Source organism: Fulmarus glacialis, unplaced genomic scaffold, assembly GCF_000690835.1.
Source record: "Fulmarus glacialis isolate BGI_N327 unplaced genomic scaffold, ASM69083v1 scaffold35452, whole genome shotgun sequence".
NCBI classification, from domain to species: domain Eukaryota; kingdom Metazoa; phylum Chordata; class Aves; order Procellariiformes; family Procellariidae; genus Fulmarus; species Fulmarus glacialis.
The window spans coordinates 20,611-34,116 of record NW_009196528.1 but is presented as its reverse complement, the minus strand read 5'-3'; the positions used below and the strand labels follow the sequence as shown (position 1 = coordinate 34,116).

General features: G+C 41.0%; 2 protein-coding genes across 2 annotated transcripts in view; both read left to right on the top strand.

Moving 5' to 3' along the window:
* Positions 1-1,229: 1,229 nt before the first annotated feature.
* ZBTB24 (zinc finger and BTB domain containing 24) lies at positions 1,230-8,278 on the top strand. The gene is made up of 7 exons (XM_009572226.1): positions 1,230-2,202; positions 2,620-2,787; positions 2,951-3,034; positions 3,722-3,805; positions 6,000-6,081; positions 6,983-8,006; positions 8,089-8,278. Exons 1-6 carry the CDS (start codon positions 1,230-1,232, stop codon positions 7,791-7,793), a joined length of 2,202 nt encoding a protein of 733 aa, XP_009570521.1. The 3' UTR covers positions 7,794-8,006; positions 8,089-8,278.
* Positions 8,279-9,675: 1,397 nt separating this feature from the next.
* The window catches only part of PPIL6 (peptidylprolyl isomerase (cyclophilin)-like 6), a 16,663-nt gene continuing 12,832 nt past the window's right edge, over positions 9,676-13,506 (top strand). Inside the window, exon 1 of the mRNA XM_009572227.1 lies at positions 9,676-9,739. Coding sequence (XP_009570522.1) covers positions 9,676-9,739 — 64 coding nt within the window. The remainder of the gene's footprint in view (positions 9,740-13,506) is intronic.

Sequence of the window (13,506 nt, the reverse complement as noted above, 5' to 3'; positions counted from 1 at the left end):
CTATCCGAGGCACACGGGGAGTGCCTGCAGGCAGCAGCCCTCCAGCGGTGCCTGTAGTCCCCTGCGCGGCCGGGTCGGGTGAGACCTACAGCCGGTGCCGCAGGGTCCTCCCGCAGCGCCAGGCTCGCGTCCTTCAGGAACTGAGGTTCCCAGATACAGAGTTTGGCTCCGGCATGAACTGCTTGGTAGCTGAACAGGGCTAAAGGATCGCTTGTTGGCCACCTCAGTAGCATTTAGGTGTCATCTGTATGTAGTCCATGTTGTTTCTTACAGCATTCCTTCAGTAATCGGAACTGTTGTGGTCACTGATTGCTACATTTAAATATGTCTTTGTATTTAAAATGACAGCTTTGTATTTTAAGATGGCAGGTAGTTAATCTGTTTCACGTTTGTCTTAGCTGATCCTCTTGAATTGGACATTTTTGGCACATCTCTTCCTTGGTATTATTTGGTGGATTCTTCTAAAATTGCTGGATTATATTTTTTTGCTTGTTTTTAATTTTTACATATTTACAATCTTAGCAAGACAGGTTGGTGGTTGATAGTTAGCATAGTCAACCCTATTTTAGACAGAGCTCTTAGAAAAAGCCGCTGGTTTTCTGCTTTTATTGCCCACCTCTATAGGCTGAAGCTTAGCAGGTAAGTGTTCTGAAAGAGAAATTTTCAGAAGGATAGAAATGGACAAAAGAAGGCATGGAGTCCTGCCACACTGATGCCAGTGAAGTTTTATCATTGATTACAGGATTTCGTAGCCTTGTCCCTGAATAATCTGAAATGTGGCATCTCCAGGGATGAAGCTGCAGTTGACCTTTTTTTTTAATTATTATTTGTTTCCACTTACGAGCTGTGAACAGAGTTCTTTTTGTTCGATTGTTTTAGTTGTGAAAGGAGTTTTCAGAAGGGGTACCCATTTTTTTAGATGCTATACAGTTCACAGTACATCAGAGATAAACAAATGAAATAATAGGCAGCAGTTCTGATCTAAGAAGAAACTGTCTGTAGCCATTTCTTAGGATTTAAAAACACTTTTTTAAGAAAGTCTGTGTCAGCGTTAGTGTTGATTTTTTTTAAAGAAAGTTCAGAGGCTTCAGAATTGCTTCAGAAACTGTTGAACTCTGTTGACTGCTAAACCAGACGATACTTGTGTGTTATAACGCAGACTTCTGCCGTATTTCTTAATGGAAGCTATTCTGTTCTTGCAGGCACCTCCTTTCATATGCGCAATAAAAATGGCAGAAGTGGCTCCTGACGCTTCTGAGAAGCTGGTTGTCATCCACTCCAAAGCTCATAAAGATACCATTCTAGCTAATTTTGAAGAACAAAGGAAAAAGGATTTTCTCTGTGACATTACCCTAATAGTGGAGAATGTGCAATTCAGAGCCCACAAAGCTTTGCTTGCTGCCAGCAGTGAATACTTCTCAATGATGTTTGTAGATGAGGGTGAAATAGGGCAGTCAATTTACATGTTGGAGGGAATGGTTGCAGACACCTTTGGAGCACTGCTAGAATTTATCTACACTGGTTGCCTCCATGCCAGTGAAAAAAGCACAGAACAAATTCTGGCTACTGCACAGCTGCTGAAAGTGAATGACTTGGTATGGGCCTGTACAGACTATCAGGCCAGCCGTAGCCCAAGTAACGCGTTACCAGCTCCGGCTAACAGTGGACCCTCTGTAGCCATTATTGCAAGCGACAAGAAAAATGAAGATCCACCAAAGCGAAAACGAGGGCGACCAAGGAAAGTCAAGAATGTCCAAGAAGAAAAATCAGCTGCAAATTCTGCTGAAGATGTGCAGCTGAGAGAGAACAACTCTATGCAAAATAAGCAAAATTTTATGAAAAAAGACACTGCAGAAGAAGAAACAGTTGCCAGCGAACAGGCTCCAGCGAGGAAAGATGCAGACGAAACTGAACCTGCTTGTGGCTCAGAAGCTGCTGTCGATCTGTCAGCTGAGAAAGATGAGAATTATGATCCCAAATCTGAGGGACTGCAGAGCACTCAGAGCCGTTATAGCAAACGTAGAATAAGGAGATCAATCAAACTGAAAGATTATAAACTTCTCGGTGATGAGGATGAAAAAGGACTGGCAAAGAGAACTGATGGAAAAAGAAAACGTGCAGGTTCTGAAGCTCGCTGTAAAGACTGTGGCAAAGTATTTAAATACAATCACTTCTTAGCTATTCATCAGCGGAGTCATACAGGTAGGCATTAAGAGACTGCTGCATTTGGGTTAGGGTTTAGTGACTTGTTGCTAATTGCGAACTAGTTGTTAAGTGTGGGCTGTTGTCTACAGCAAGAACTGCCCAAAACAGCATGCTGATCCAAATTATTATGGGGTGTCTCTGAGACTGCGTTCGCTGTTTTATTCTTGTCAGCAGATCTTGTAGCCCTTATGTCTTAACCGTGATTGCAGTTTAGTTAATCATTTCTCTGTTTAAACATTGAATTATATGGCAATACTTAAAGAATTATTTTATTGTTATGTGAAGCTTGCCTCTTAATTCGCCTTAAAAGTCATTTTTAGTAGCCACTACATTGCAATGCATCTCACTAACAGCTTAGAATATCTAGCGAGAAATAATGCATCTATTCCTACAAATGTCATCTTTTGCTTTTAGGGGAGCGTCCTTTTAAGTGCAGTGAGTGTGGCAAAGGCTTTTCCCAGAAGCATTCTCTTCAAGTCCATGAGCGGATGCACACTGGAGAACGGCCATACACGTGCACTATCTGCAGTAAGGCTCTGACAACGAAGCATTCTCTCCTGGAGCATATGAGCCTACATACAGGTAAATATTTCAAGGCAAATGTAACCTCTCTTCCCCAAGAGTTTGCCTTTCTGAAAAAAAGGTATTTCTGCTGTCTCTCGTGTGTGCTGATTGATTTATTTATTTATTTATTTACGCTTGCTTTGGATGTGGCTTACATTTTAATAAGTGATTTTCTTTACAGGGCAGAAGGCTTTTACGTGCGATCAGTGTGGGAAATACTTCAGCCAAAAGAGACAGCTCAAGAGCCACTATCGAGTACACACAGGTATAAGAAGTTTAGGTGTAAGAGCTGGCTTACAGTCCATGCTGATTTGTCCTTACAAAGACTGACTAAGGCTGAAAATTCTCCTTCAGTGATGTATTTAGTCTCTGCTACCCTGATGTGTGGTATCTCGATATAACAATGCATGGGGTGAAAAAGACAAAATGGTGTATAATAAATGGAATGTTTAGAAAAATTGGACTCTTACGATGATTAAAAATTAGTTATGCTGTATTTGACATACAACTTGATTATTTTAGCCCTGCTGTCTGTGTTACATAGAAGCTAGGAATTGTATAAACAATTGTGTCCGCTGCCTGTTGTGCAAATTGCCTTGTAGTTTCCTGCAATGGCAAGCAAGCTTTAAGAAGTGTTGTCCTCACTTCTGGAGCAGGATGGAGATTAAGCTACACACACAGGAAGTGGCGGAAAAAATCAGAATTTACAAAGCTTCAAGAGAAAGTGTGTTTGGCGGGGAGCAGGTGTCAGTCCCCTCTTTTCCCATGGTAGTATCAAATAGAGAAATAGGGGTGTGACAATTAAGATAGGGATGAGGCAGTGAATCACCTTTTGTTTTATCTCTATATTATATCGAAGTGGTTATTTTACAGGAAAGTGCTTTAACAAAGATCACTGAAGAGATACAGGGGATCACTTATGCACTGACACTTTTTTTATTATTGCGACAAGGCCATTCACTGCCGGAATGTAACCAGTGTCGTCGCAAATTCATGGATGCAGCTCAGTTAAAGAAACATCTAAGAACACATACAGGTAATATTGTCCATCGTGTTTTGTTGTGTTTGTTTTTTTTTTTTTCCCCCTCGAAGTAACACAGACAGAACAATGTTAGGCAAATGACACTTGTCTCTGTGGGATGAACTTCTGCTCTACTTGTACATAATGACGCCTGTATTGCTAATGAAGAGGTTTGACATCAAGAATGCAGGAGCACAAAAAAGCTTGTATTACAACAGTGCAGAAGGAGTGCCTATTACAGGAAGAGCTTTTTTTCCCATTCTTATAAAGCCTGCTCCAGAAAACGCCAGTTAGCTCTTCTGCAATAGAATCCTGGACTGGGAATTTAGTTTATCAGGAGAGCCACATCCAGCATGTATGGGCTAAGTAGTAACAGAAAGTGTATGTCCGAAATGAGTTGGGCACCCCTGTCTGTGAGGGACGAGTGCTTCTGAAAAATGCTGCTGACCAGAAAAAAAATTATTTCCATTTACCTTTTTATTACGCTGTAATAAACCAGATGTTGGCAGGAGATGGGCTGGCAGGGATGATTTAATGCAAATGCATCAGAGGGTGTTTTAAGAGATTTAGAGGGCAAGGTGGTACTTGAGTGGCTGGATAACAGGGATAAAAATGTTGATCTACCATCTCGTGGTAACAAGGCATAAGCTTCTTAAAATAGTTTTATTTGAAGGGTAGGTTCATAAGATGGCTTGTAAAAATTTTTGCTTTTAAAATAGCTATAAACAGTGGCGATCGTTTCTTCCCCAAATCAAACTATTCTTAAGTGTGTTGCCCATGGTTGCAGTAAAGTACGCATTCATTTCCTTCTCTTTCTCAGTGAAAATAACACAGGTTTGAATTTCCTGGGATAGGATGAGGTCAGAACTTGTGCCTTTGGGAGTTTTTGGTGTATCCAGAATAGCATTAACTTGTGATACTTATAAATATTGCATTTTCTATTGAGGAGAACATAGTGTTTGTTGACACACACAACAGTTTTGTATCTGAAGCTGATAGAGCTCTATATATGTAGTGGGAAATGAGAAGAGGAAGCATAGTAGCAAGGTAAGTTGCAAAAATAGATCAATTAGGGTGAGTTCTAGCAGAAACTGGCTGGCAACGTATTTTGCTTCCAGAAAAGACAGGCCAGATACCAGTATTAGTGATGCAGAAATAACAACTGATCTGTCCCAAGTAAAGCAAGAAGTAAAATTCTAAGGAGTTTGGGGACAGATGTTAACATTGATACGACTGTTCTGCTTTGGCAGAAGAATGTCATCAGAATACAGTCTACTTAGGAAGTTGCTCCTGTTTTTAGTAGGAGGCTGGGACTAGATGATGAGAGGTCCTTTCTGGCCAGTGTTTCTTGTCATCTCATACTTTGCCTCTGCCCTCTGAAGCCATATGAAAGCTGATAAGCGTTGCAGTTCTACACTAAATGCGAAGCTTCCTTGGAAACTAGCTGCTGCCCCATCCCCAGTTCAGTGTGCTTGGATGGTGTGAATGACCACAGTGGTGATCCGGATTCTCATGTCTAGTGTCTTAAAGAAGCTCAGTGCAACAAGGATATGTTATGGTGTGAATTAGGATTCGCTTTTGTTGTGTAGTATCTGTTTCTGGTGAACCTTTTTTTTATTTAATTTGGCTCCTCTGCTTCTACTCAATTAGACACAAGAATTCCAAATGCAATAATAATAAAAAAAAAGAAACACCAACAAACCCACAATTTGTTGGACCCACCATAATTGAATTTTTCTCCGACGGGTGTTCCCAGGATATCGTAGGCCTAGGATGGAGCCTTATAGGAAGCCAGCCGACTTGCCACTTTTCAGGTTTGGAAATATGGACTTGCTCATCTGCATGGTGCTGCACGTGAGCCTAGCATTAATGCTGACTAGTTCAGGGCCAGCCTTTTTCAAACTTGTCTGTTCCATGTGGAACACCTGCATCTGTATCATAGGTTCATTTTTTTTCTTGCTCTGAGGGCTTGGATCAGCTAAGTCTTTATCTTCGAAGGGGAGAAACGTCAGAGATGCACGTTTAAAATACTATAACCTCATTTAACTAGTGAGTTTATTCAGTTTCAAGTATCTGTCCTGACCCATGGCGGAAGTGTGAGGATTTGACAGTACACACTTGATACTGTATATGGTAAAATATAAAATGTTTTTTAATTTATTGATGGGAAGTGCTATATAAAAAGTGATGTCAAATTTCTTTTCGATAGGTGAGAAGCCCTTCACTTGTGAAATTTGTGGCAAATCATTTACAGCTAAAAGTTCTCTTCAGACTCACATTAGAATTCACAGGTAGAGTATGTCTAATTTTCATTACGTTCTTTAAAAATGTAACTTCTAATCTGATACCTGTATGTAGTGCTTGTTCAATTATAGAATGGTCAGGGTTTGTTTGCATTTTGAATGAATGGTTAAAGACATTTTTGTTTAATATATTTAAAGAAATAATTGGTAGTGGAAAGTACTGCACTGTCAAATACTAGTGTGCCAAGACATTGTAAGATTCTTCTTTTGTGTATTGTGTCTGTGTAATGACAATGTACTTACTGCTATATTATTTATGTGAAAACTTTACTGTGAATTTTTGTTTGACAGTAGAAGAGTAGCCATGGTGTAACAAGGTTATTGGAGCATTGTCCTGTTTCCCTGTAGCCTATCATGTCTCTTTAATAGCATTAGTTATCTTTTACCCGCGTCAGTGTGATGTATTGCATAAAGGCATGTAAGACTTTAAATCATGGGAGAACTGTTGTGGGCCTTATGTAAAAGAAAACATTTCCAGTAAAATTTCTCGTCCCTTTAAGTCGGGCAGCAAGTTAGGATTTGGACACTCCTTTTTGTTTTAAAGCCCACACTGTTAATAAACGTTCTTTAAACGGTCAGTGCTTACAGTTATGCAAAGTAAGTTGTTGCATTCTTGTTGAGGCCTAGCAGCATAGAATTTGTATTATGAGAGGAGGGCAGTTATGTTATCTCTGTAGCTCTTGAGTATATACACTAATGAAAGTACAGTTTGTGAAGTCAAATAGCAATAATTAGGAAGTCAAATAGCGAACATTTTTAACGTCACTATTCTTAAGTGCTTATGATTTAGCAAAACAAAATAATAATTTAAGTTTTTTATTCTATAATAAGTTGCAGAAAGCAGCACTGTCAAAGTGGATATTTTAATGAGATCAAAATTCTTTTGCAGAGGAGAAAAGCCATATTCTTGTGGTATATGTGGAAAATCCTTCTCTGATTCCAGTGCTAAGAGAAGACACTGTATCTTACACACAGGCAAAAAGCCTTTCTCCTGCCCAGAATGTAGTTTGCAGTTTGCTCGTCTGGACAATCTGAAGTCTCACTTGAAAATTCATAGCAAGGAAAAGCAGTTTCAGGAAGCCAGCACTGCTCCAAGCACCAACGCTAATTCAGAAGTGAGAAACATTCTGCAGCTGCAGCAGTATCAGCTTGCCACCTCTGGAGGGCAGGAAATTCAACTACTGGTTACAGATGCAGTACATAATATAAACTTCGTGCCTAGTCATAATCAAGGCATTAGTATTGTTACTGCAGAAAATGCCCCGAATATGACAACAGAGCAGGCTGCTAACCTTACGCTGCTTGCTCAGCCACCACAGCAGTTGCAAAACTTGTTGCTTTCAGCTCAGCAAGAGCAAGCGGAACAAATCCAAAGTATCAATATGATTGCAAACCAAATAGAGACTGCCCAACCTGAACAAATGCATGTCATCTCTCTTTCCAAGGAAGCACTAGAACATCTCCATGCTCATCAAGGACAAAATGAAGAAATCCACTTAGCAGGATCTTCACATCCAGCTCAGCACGTGCAGTTGACTCAGGAATCAAGTCAACAGTCTCACTCTAGCCAAGATACGGTTCCTTCCCATCAAATCAGTGAAGAACAGAATCAAAGCGTACATGTTTCTGAATCCCATCAGCAGTCTCTGTCAGTAAATGAGTCATCTCATGAGCATCCTATTCAAGGACAGGCTTTCTGAAATGCTTATTTGTCATCAGAGGGCTAGGCTATAGCATGTTTCTCATCCAGGCAGTGATTACACGTATCGCACTTGGTTTTCTGCAGCATAATCTATCTGAAGATGTATTTCTTGGTGATTTTTGATGGGTAGCTTTCAGTTTTCTTAACCTTATTTATTTTAGACTTTTCTTTATTTTTCCAGATTGGTATTTCTCTACCACTTAGTCATAGAATCATAGAATCATTAAGGTTGGAAAAGACCTCTAAGATCATCGAGCCTAACCATCAACTCAACACCACTATGCCCACTAAACCATGTACATACCTCACAAGCAATTAATGTGTCGTTTTTGTGCCTCATACACATCCATGCCTACTGAGGAGATATTTGGCCCCTTATTTGCATTTCTGTGTGGCTCTCCAGAGAAGTGTACCTTGCTGGTAGAAGAACAGTGTTTAAGATGTCTGCTGATCAGAAAGTACGACTTCTCTGATGAAGTCAACATTACCTGAACTACTGTCAAGCTTAAGATAACCAGTACTTTTTACAAAGCTATCACCATATGTCTTACGTTTAACGAGCTTTCTCTCTGCGGATTAATGTATAATTTTCTATGTGATCATTCCCTTAAGTGCATTTTGATTTATTGACTGCCAAATTTTTTTGGTTTGGGTTGAAATTGTTGCAGTCTTTGACTGGCCCTGGATTGCCCCTTCTGTTTACTGTATGCTGTACAAGTTTTGCTCCTCAGAAATGCTTTAGCCATTGCACTTGAATAGTGGCAATGAGATGCCGTGGTTACACTAGACAACTAAAAAGCCCAAATTCTGCTCTGTTCGTTCTGCCACTCACTCTCTGTGCGACTGTGGGCAAGGTAGTTGACCTCTGTGCCTTAGTTTCATCATCTAGTAAGTGGGGATAGCATTCACACGCTCTGCCAAGCACTTTGAAGAGCTCTTGATGTTGAAGGCATTGTCTATTGAAGTGCAAAATTCTCTTCCTCACAGGACTCAGTCTAAGCTTAGGACCCAGTGTATATTTAAAGTGTTATTTTTTGTACTTTTGAGAGCAGAGTGTAATGTTACTTTTAATATATGTAAAAGCTGGTAATTGTTTTTGTGGGGATTTGAACAATGAATAGAACCACTTCAGAGCATAATGAGCTATATAAATGGGGCATGTCGTGTTGGAAGCTGTACAGCTATTTTCGCTGATTAGATTAGATGTGTACAGATTGTTTTCAATGACTGACTGACTGCTAACACAAAAGGTTTGACATCTTAATAAAATGCCATGCCAGAATACATGCTTTGCGTTTTCAAGTTTGGCTACTGGTAACATCTCACATAGTGTACTGGTGTGTTAAAATCCAGATAAAATGCCATTGGTACTTCAAGCAACGTGCTCCATCATCACTTCAGTTTTAAAATGTCATACTTGTGATTTACATGGATATTTTATGTTTTAACAAATGAAAAATGTAAAAATTAAGGAATTGGCAGGTGAATTTAAAGGCAAAACAAAAGATCTTTGTATGTGCTTGGCTTATATGGCTGCCCAGAGAGAGTCACTGGCATAAAGCCCAGTGCATAGAATGATAGAATAATTTAAGGTGGAAGGGACTTCCAGAGACCATTTGGTCCATCACCTTCCTCAAAGCAGGTGTGCCTAGATCATGTCGCTATTGTCTGGTTGAGTTTTGAACACTTCCAGGGATGGCGATCCACAACCTCTCTAGGTGGCCAGTTCCAGTGTTTGACCATATTTGCAGTGAAAAAAATGTTTCCTATATTTAATTGGAATTTCCCATGTTCCAGTTTGTGTCCACTGCCTCTTGTCCTACTGCTGCTCCTCCAAGAAGTGTCTGGCTCCATCTTCTCTACACACTCCCATTAGGCAGATGAAGACAGCGGTAAGATCCTCCCAAAGCCGCCTTCTCTTAAGCCCTGAAGAAACCCAGCTCTCTGTCTTTTCCATCATGTGCTCCAGCTCTTTAATCACCTTAGCCTTCTGCTGCCCTCAGTCCAGTACATCAATTCTGTCTTGTTCTGGGGAGCCCAAATTCTGAATGACGTTCCTTGTTCAAGTCTAGACCACTCAGCGGGCCCCCGACCATGTGCTGCTGGAGCTGGGGTAAGTATCTCCATTTTGTCGAAGTTACTAGATAGGTTTTTGTATAAATAGGTAGACGGTAGGAATAAATCAATGGAGAAAAAGTCCCACAGGAAAACTCTAGTTAGGCTTTTCATCTTTCATTTTTTCGTCTCTAAATAGGGAATTACAGTTTGTGTACTTCTTCCACCAGAAAGAACCAGCATATTTTGCAGTTGTACTTCAGAAGTTTGAAGTCTTGATGCTGCAAGAACAGATGAAAAAATGCAAGTGAAGCTTGTTACAACATCTACAAAAATCTTACTGATTAATTGTATAAATTTAAGTTTACAATAAATATTATGGAGGTTTAATCCTAACAACTTTGATTTTATCTAAAATACTGTAATGTGCAGTCATAGTCCTGTCTGGTCATAACTTTGCAGCAGCTTGCATTGAATTCCTTCTCTGCCTTACTTATGAATCCTGAAATGCTTAAAAGCTGGTTACAAGCTAAATTCTAAGACTACCAGTAAAATAACTTAAATACTTTCCTCATTTTTTGAACTTTGATTTGTTCATTATGAAATTCTTGCAGGATTAAGTATGATGCTACAATTATGCTTAAGCCACTATCACATCGTGATTGCTTGATGCTTTCGCTGTAACTAAAAAGAATGAAGTTTTGGGTTTGGAATTTTCTTATGCTTTTCTACCAGATCACCAGTGAAGAAACAAGCTTCTGTGAATAGCACGGCAGTGACTCATCTTGCACCCTGCGTTGCTTACGCTGTCAGCACACGTTGTACTTGCACTTGAGAAGCTCGCGTGGTTTCTCATGCCACAAATGTTGCTTTTTTTCCTTTCTAGTGAATGCATTTCTATTAAAGATGAAAATAAATTCCTCTTCTGTGTGTGCATTTTTAAGGCTGCAACTGAAGCCTAGGATTGCTTTGAATTTGAAAGGAAACCCCTTCAGCTTTGCTGTTTAGTTCAGCTGCCACGAAGAACTATATAGCAAAAAAATGCATGCCTTAAAAACTACATTTCAAAGCAGCTCTCTAGATATCTTTACTTCTTAGCCAGTAAGCACCTTAACTTCTCATTTTCTCACAGAGTAATCTTATGAAATCCATCTCACTGCTTACTATGTTAAAATGAGATCAGGATTTTAGACATAAATGCAGGAAGATTACTTAGACTACAGAAAGATCCATTTTTGTGAGCAATTAACACCATTGCGTGTTTCTTCTACTCCATTTGTACGTTACCCTGTCTAGCTGAACTCTAAAAGGATTTTACTAGTCTTTTTTTCAAATTCAAGTTTATGAAATTTTGGCTTTTTTCTGAAGATTTTGGCTGATTCTCCAGGTGAAAGTTGAAACAAATTCCTGAGGGGTAGAGCAAACACACAGTGTTAAGCGTGTATTTGACCATTGTGTGTGCACTTACTCTGCTTGCCGATTATATTCATGGTTTAGCTGTAAATAGCATTTCTTGACCTCGGCACTCTAAAGTTCAAGAGAGTTTGCTGTTCTGTGCATGGAAGCCGAGATGCTGGCAGTGTGGATTAGACAGATGGGCCTTCCAGTCCAGCATCTCATTTTTGATAGAAGAGTATCAGATCATTTCATATGAGTTGTGAAAGCAAATTATCTTGCCAGTGGGAGAAGCTTTGTCCTAGCATGTGTTACTTTGCAAGGTTGGTTGTTTTTTTTAATACTTGTTTATGTAAAGAGTTTTGCTTGCATCTCTTTATTTGTAAAAGGCTTGTTTTACTATCTTAGCTGGTTAGTCATCGTGATCAAGTTCATGGTTGGTGTTTGCGAAGACCTATCCTAGAATCATAGAATCGTTTAGCTTGGAAAAGACGTTTAAGATCATCAAGTCCAACCATAAACCTAGCACTGCCAAGTCCACCACTAAACCATGTCCGTAAGCGCCTCATCTACACGTCTTTTAAATACTTCCAGGGATGATGACTCAACCACTTCCCTGGGCAGCCTGTTTCAAGGCTTGACAAGCCTTGCTTGAAGAAATTTTTCCTAACATCCAATCTAAACCTCCCCTGGTGCAACTTGAGGCCGTTTCCTCTTGTCCTATCGCTAGTTACTTGGGAGAAAAGACCAACCCCCAGCTCGCTACAACTTCCTTTCAGATAGTTGTAGAGCGCGATGAGGTCTCCCCTCAGCCTCCTCTTCTCCAGGCTAAACAGCCCCAGTTCCCTCAGCCGCTCCTCAGAAGACTTGTGCTCCAGACCCTTCACCAGCTTCGTTGCCCTTCTCTGGACACGCTCCAGCACCTCAATGTCCTTCTTGTAGTGAGGGGCCCAAAACTGAACACAGTATTCGAGGTGGGGCCTCACCAGGGCCGAGTACAGGGGCACGATCACCTCCCTACTCCTGCTGGCCACACTATTTCTGATACAGGCCAGGATGCCGTTGGCCTTCTTGGCCACCTGGGCACACTGCCGGCTCATGTTCAGCCGGCTGTCAACCAGCACCCCCAGGTCCTTTTCCTCTGGGCAGCTTTCCAGCCACTCTTCCCCAAGCCTGTAGCGCTGCATGGGGTTGTTGTGACTTGGGAGTGGCTGGGAGGAGACCGGTTTGCAAAGCAGGTGTGCCCCGGAGTCCCGGCAGCAGTCAGGGGTGCTTCCTAGATACACTTATCTTCCCATGGTCAGAAGTCCCTCTGTGCAGGCTTCTTCCCAATCCTATTGCTATTGCAGGTTCTCTTAAAGAGTGGGGAAGGAACTGGCAATGCTGTATCTGCCATAGCTAACGTTTCAGGACTTCTTTTATCTATTCGTTAGAGGTGTTGAAGAGTCTGCTTCTTGCAGACCTGCAGTCCTGTGAGCTACAACAGTCCTATATGCTCCATCCCTTTTCACATCCTTCATAAAACATGGTGAACAATGAATGGTTTTCTACAACAGATGGACTATTGTTCATCTGTGGCCCAAGCAATTCTTCTGAAGGGAAAAAACCATCCAGGCATATTCTAGGTGAACCAGCATCTCACTCTGGTATGCTTAGTGCTCATTTCTGGCTAATATTTTAATCCTACCTAATTGAATGTATCTTTGGAATACTTGGACACAGAGCTTTGCTTTAGTTAGCAACTGCCCACTCTCTGTCCTGCAAGTTTTTCTAACAACCGCAATTGTAGTCCACTGTCTGTGCATTCCTGAAGGGGACCAATTCTCAGATGTGTTCATGGGTCTTCTCTTCAAATCGCTGGATCCTCCTTGCCCTTGAAGGCAGCATGCCACCTGGCTATTACAGCAGTCACCTGGAGAACTTCAGGTTGCTGTGGACAGCCCCATTAGTATATTGCCATCTTCAAAATCAGGTTATCCCTTTGGCTTTGCTTTTAATTTCTTGATAAAGTGATGTCAGTTTCTGCCTTCTACCTGGAAGACTAAGTTTATGGTGGTCTTCCTTCTTTCTGGAGCTGAATCTGTCCTTCGTTCCCTGGCAGTAGGAAGACCTTTTTTGAAGTCTCCTGCATTATTTGCTTCAACTGCTGGGCGACCTAACAGCTGCATAGTATCTGTTAGAAAGGACTTGTGGCAGCCCAAGGACCTGGCGCAAAACAGCAGTGGTGGCCCTCCCCCTAGCCATCACAGCACGCTGCTGTG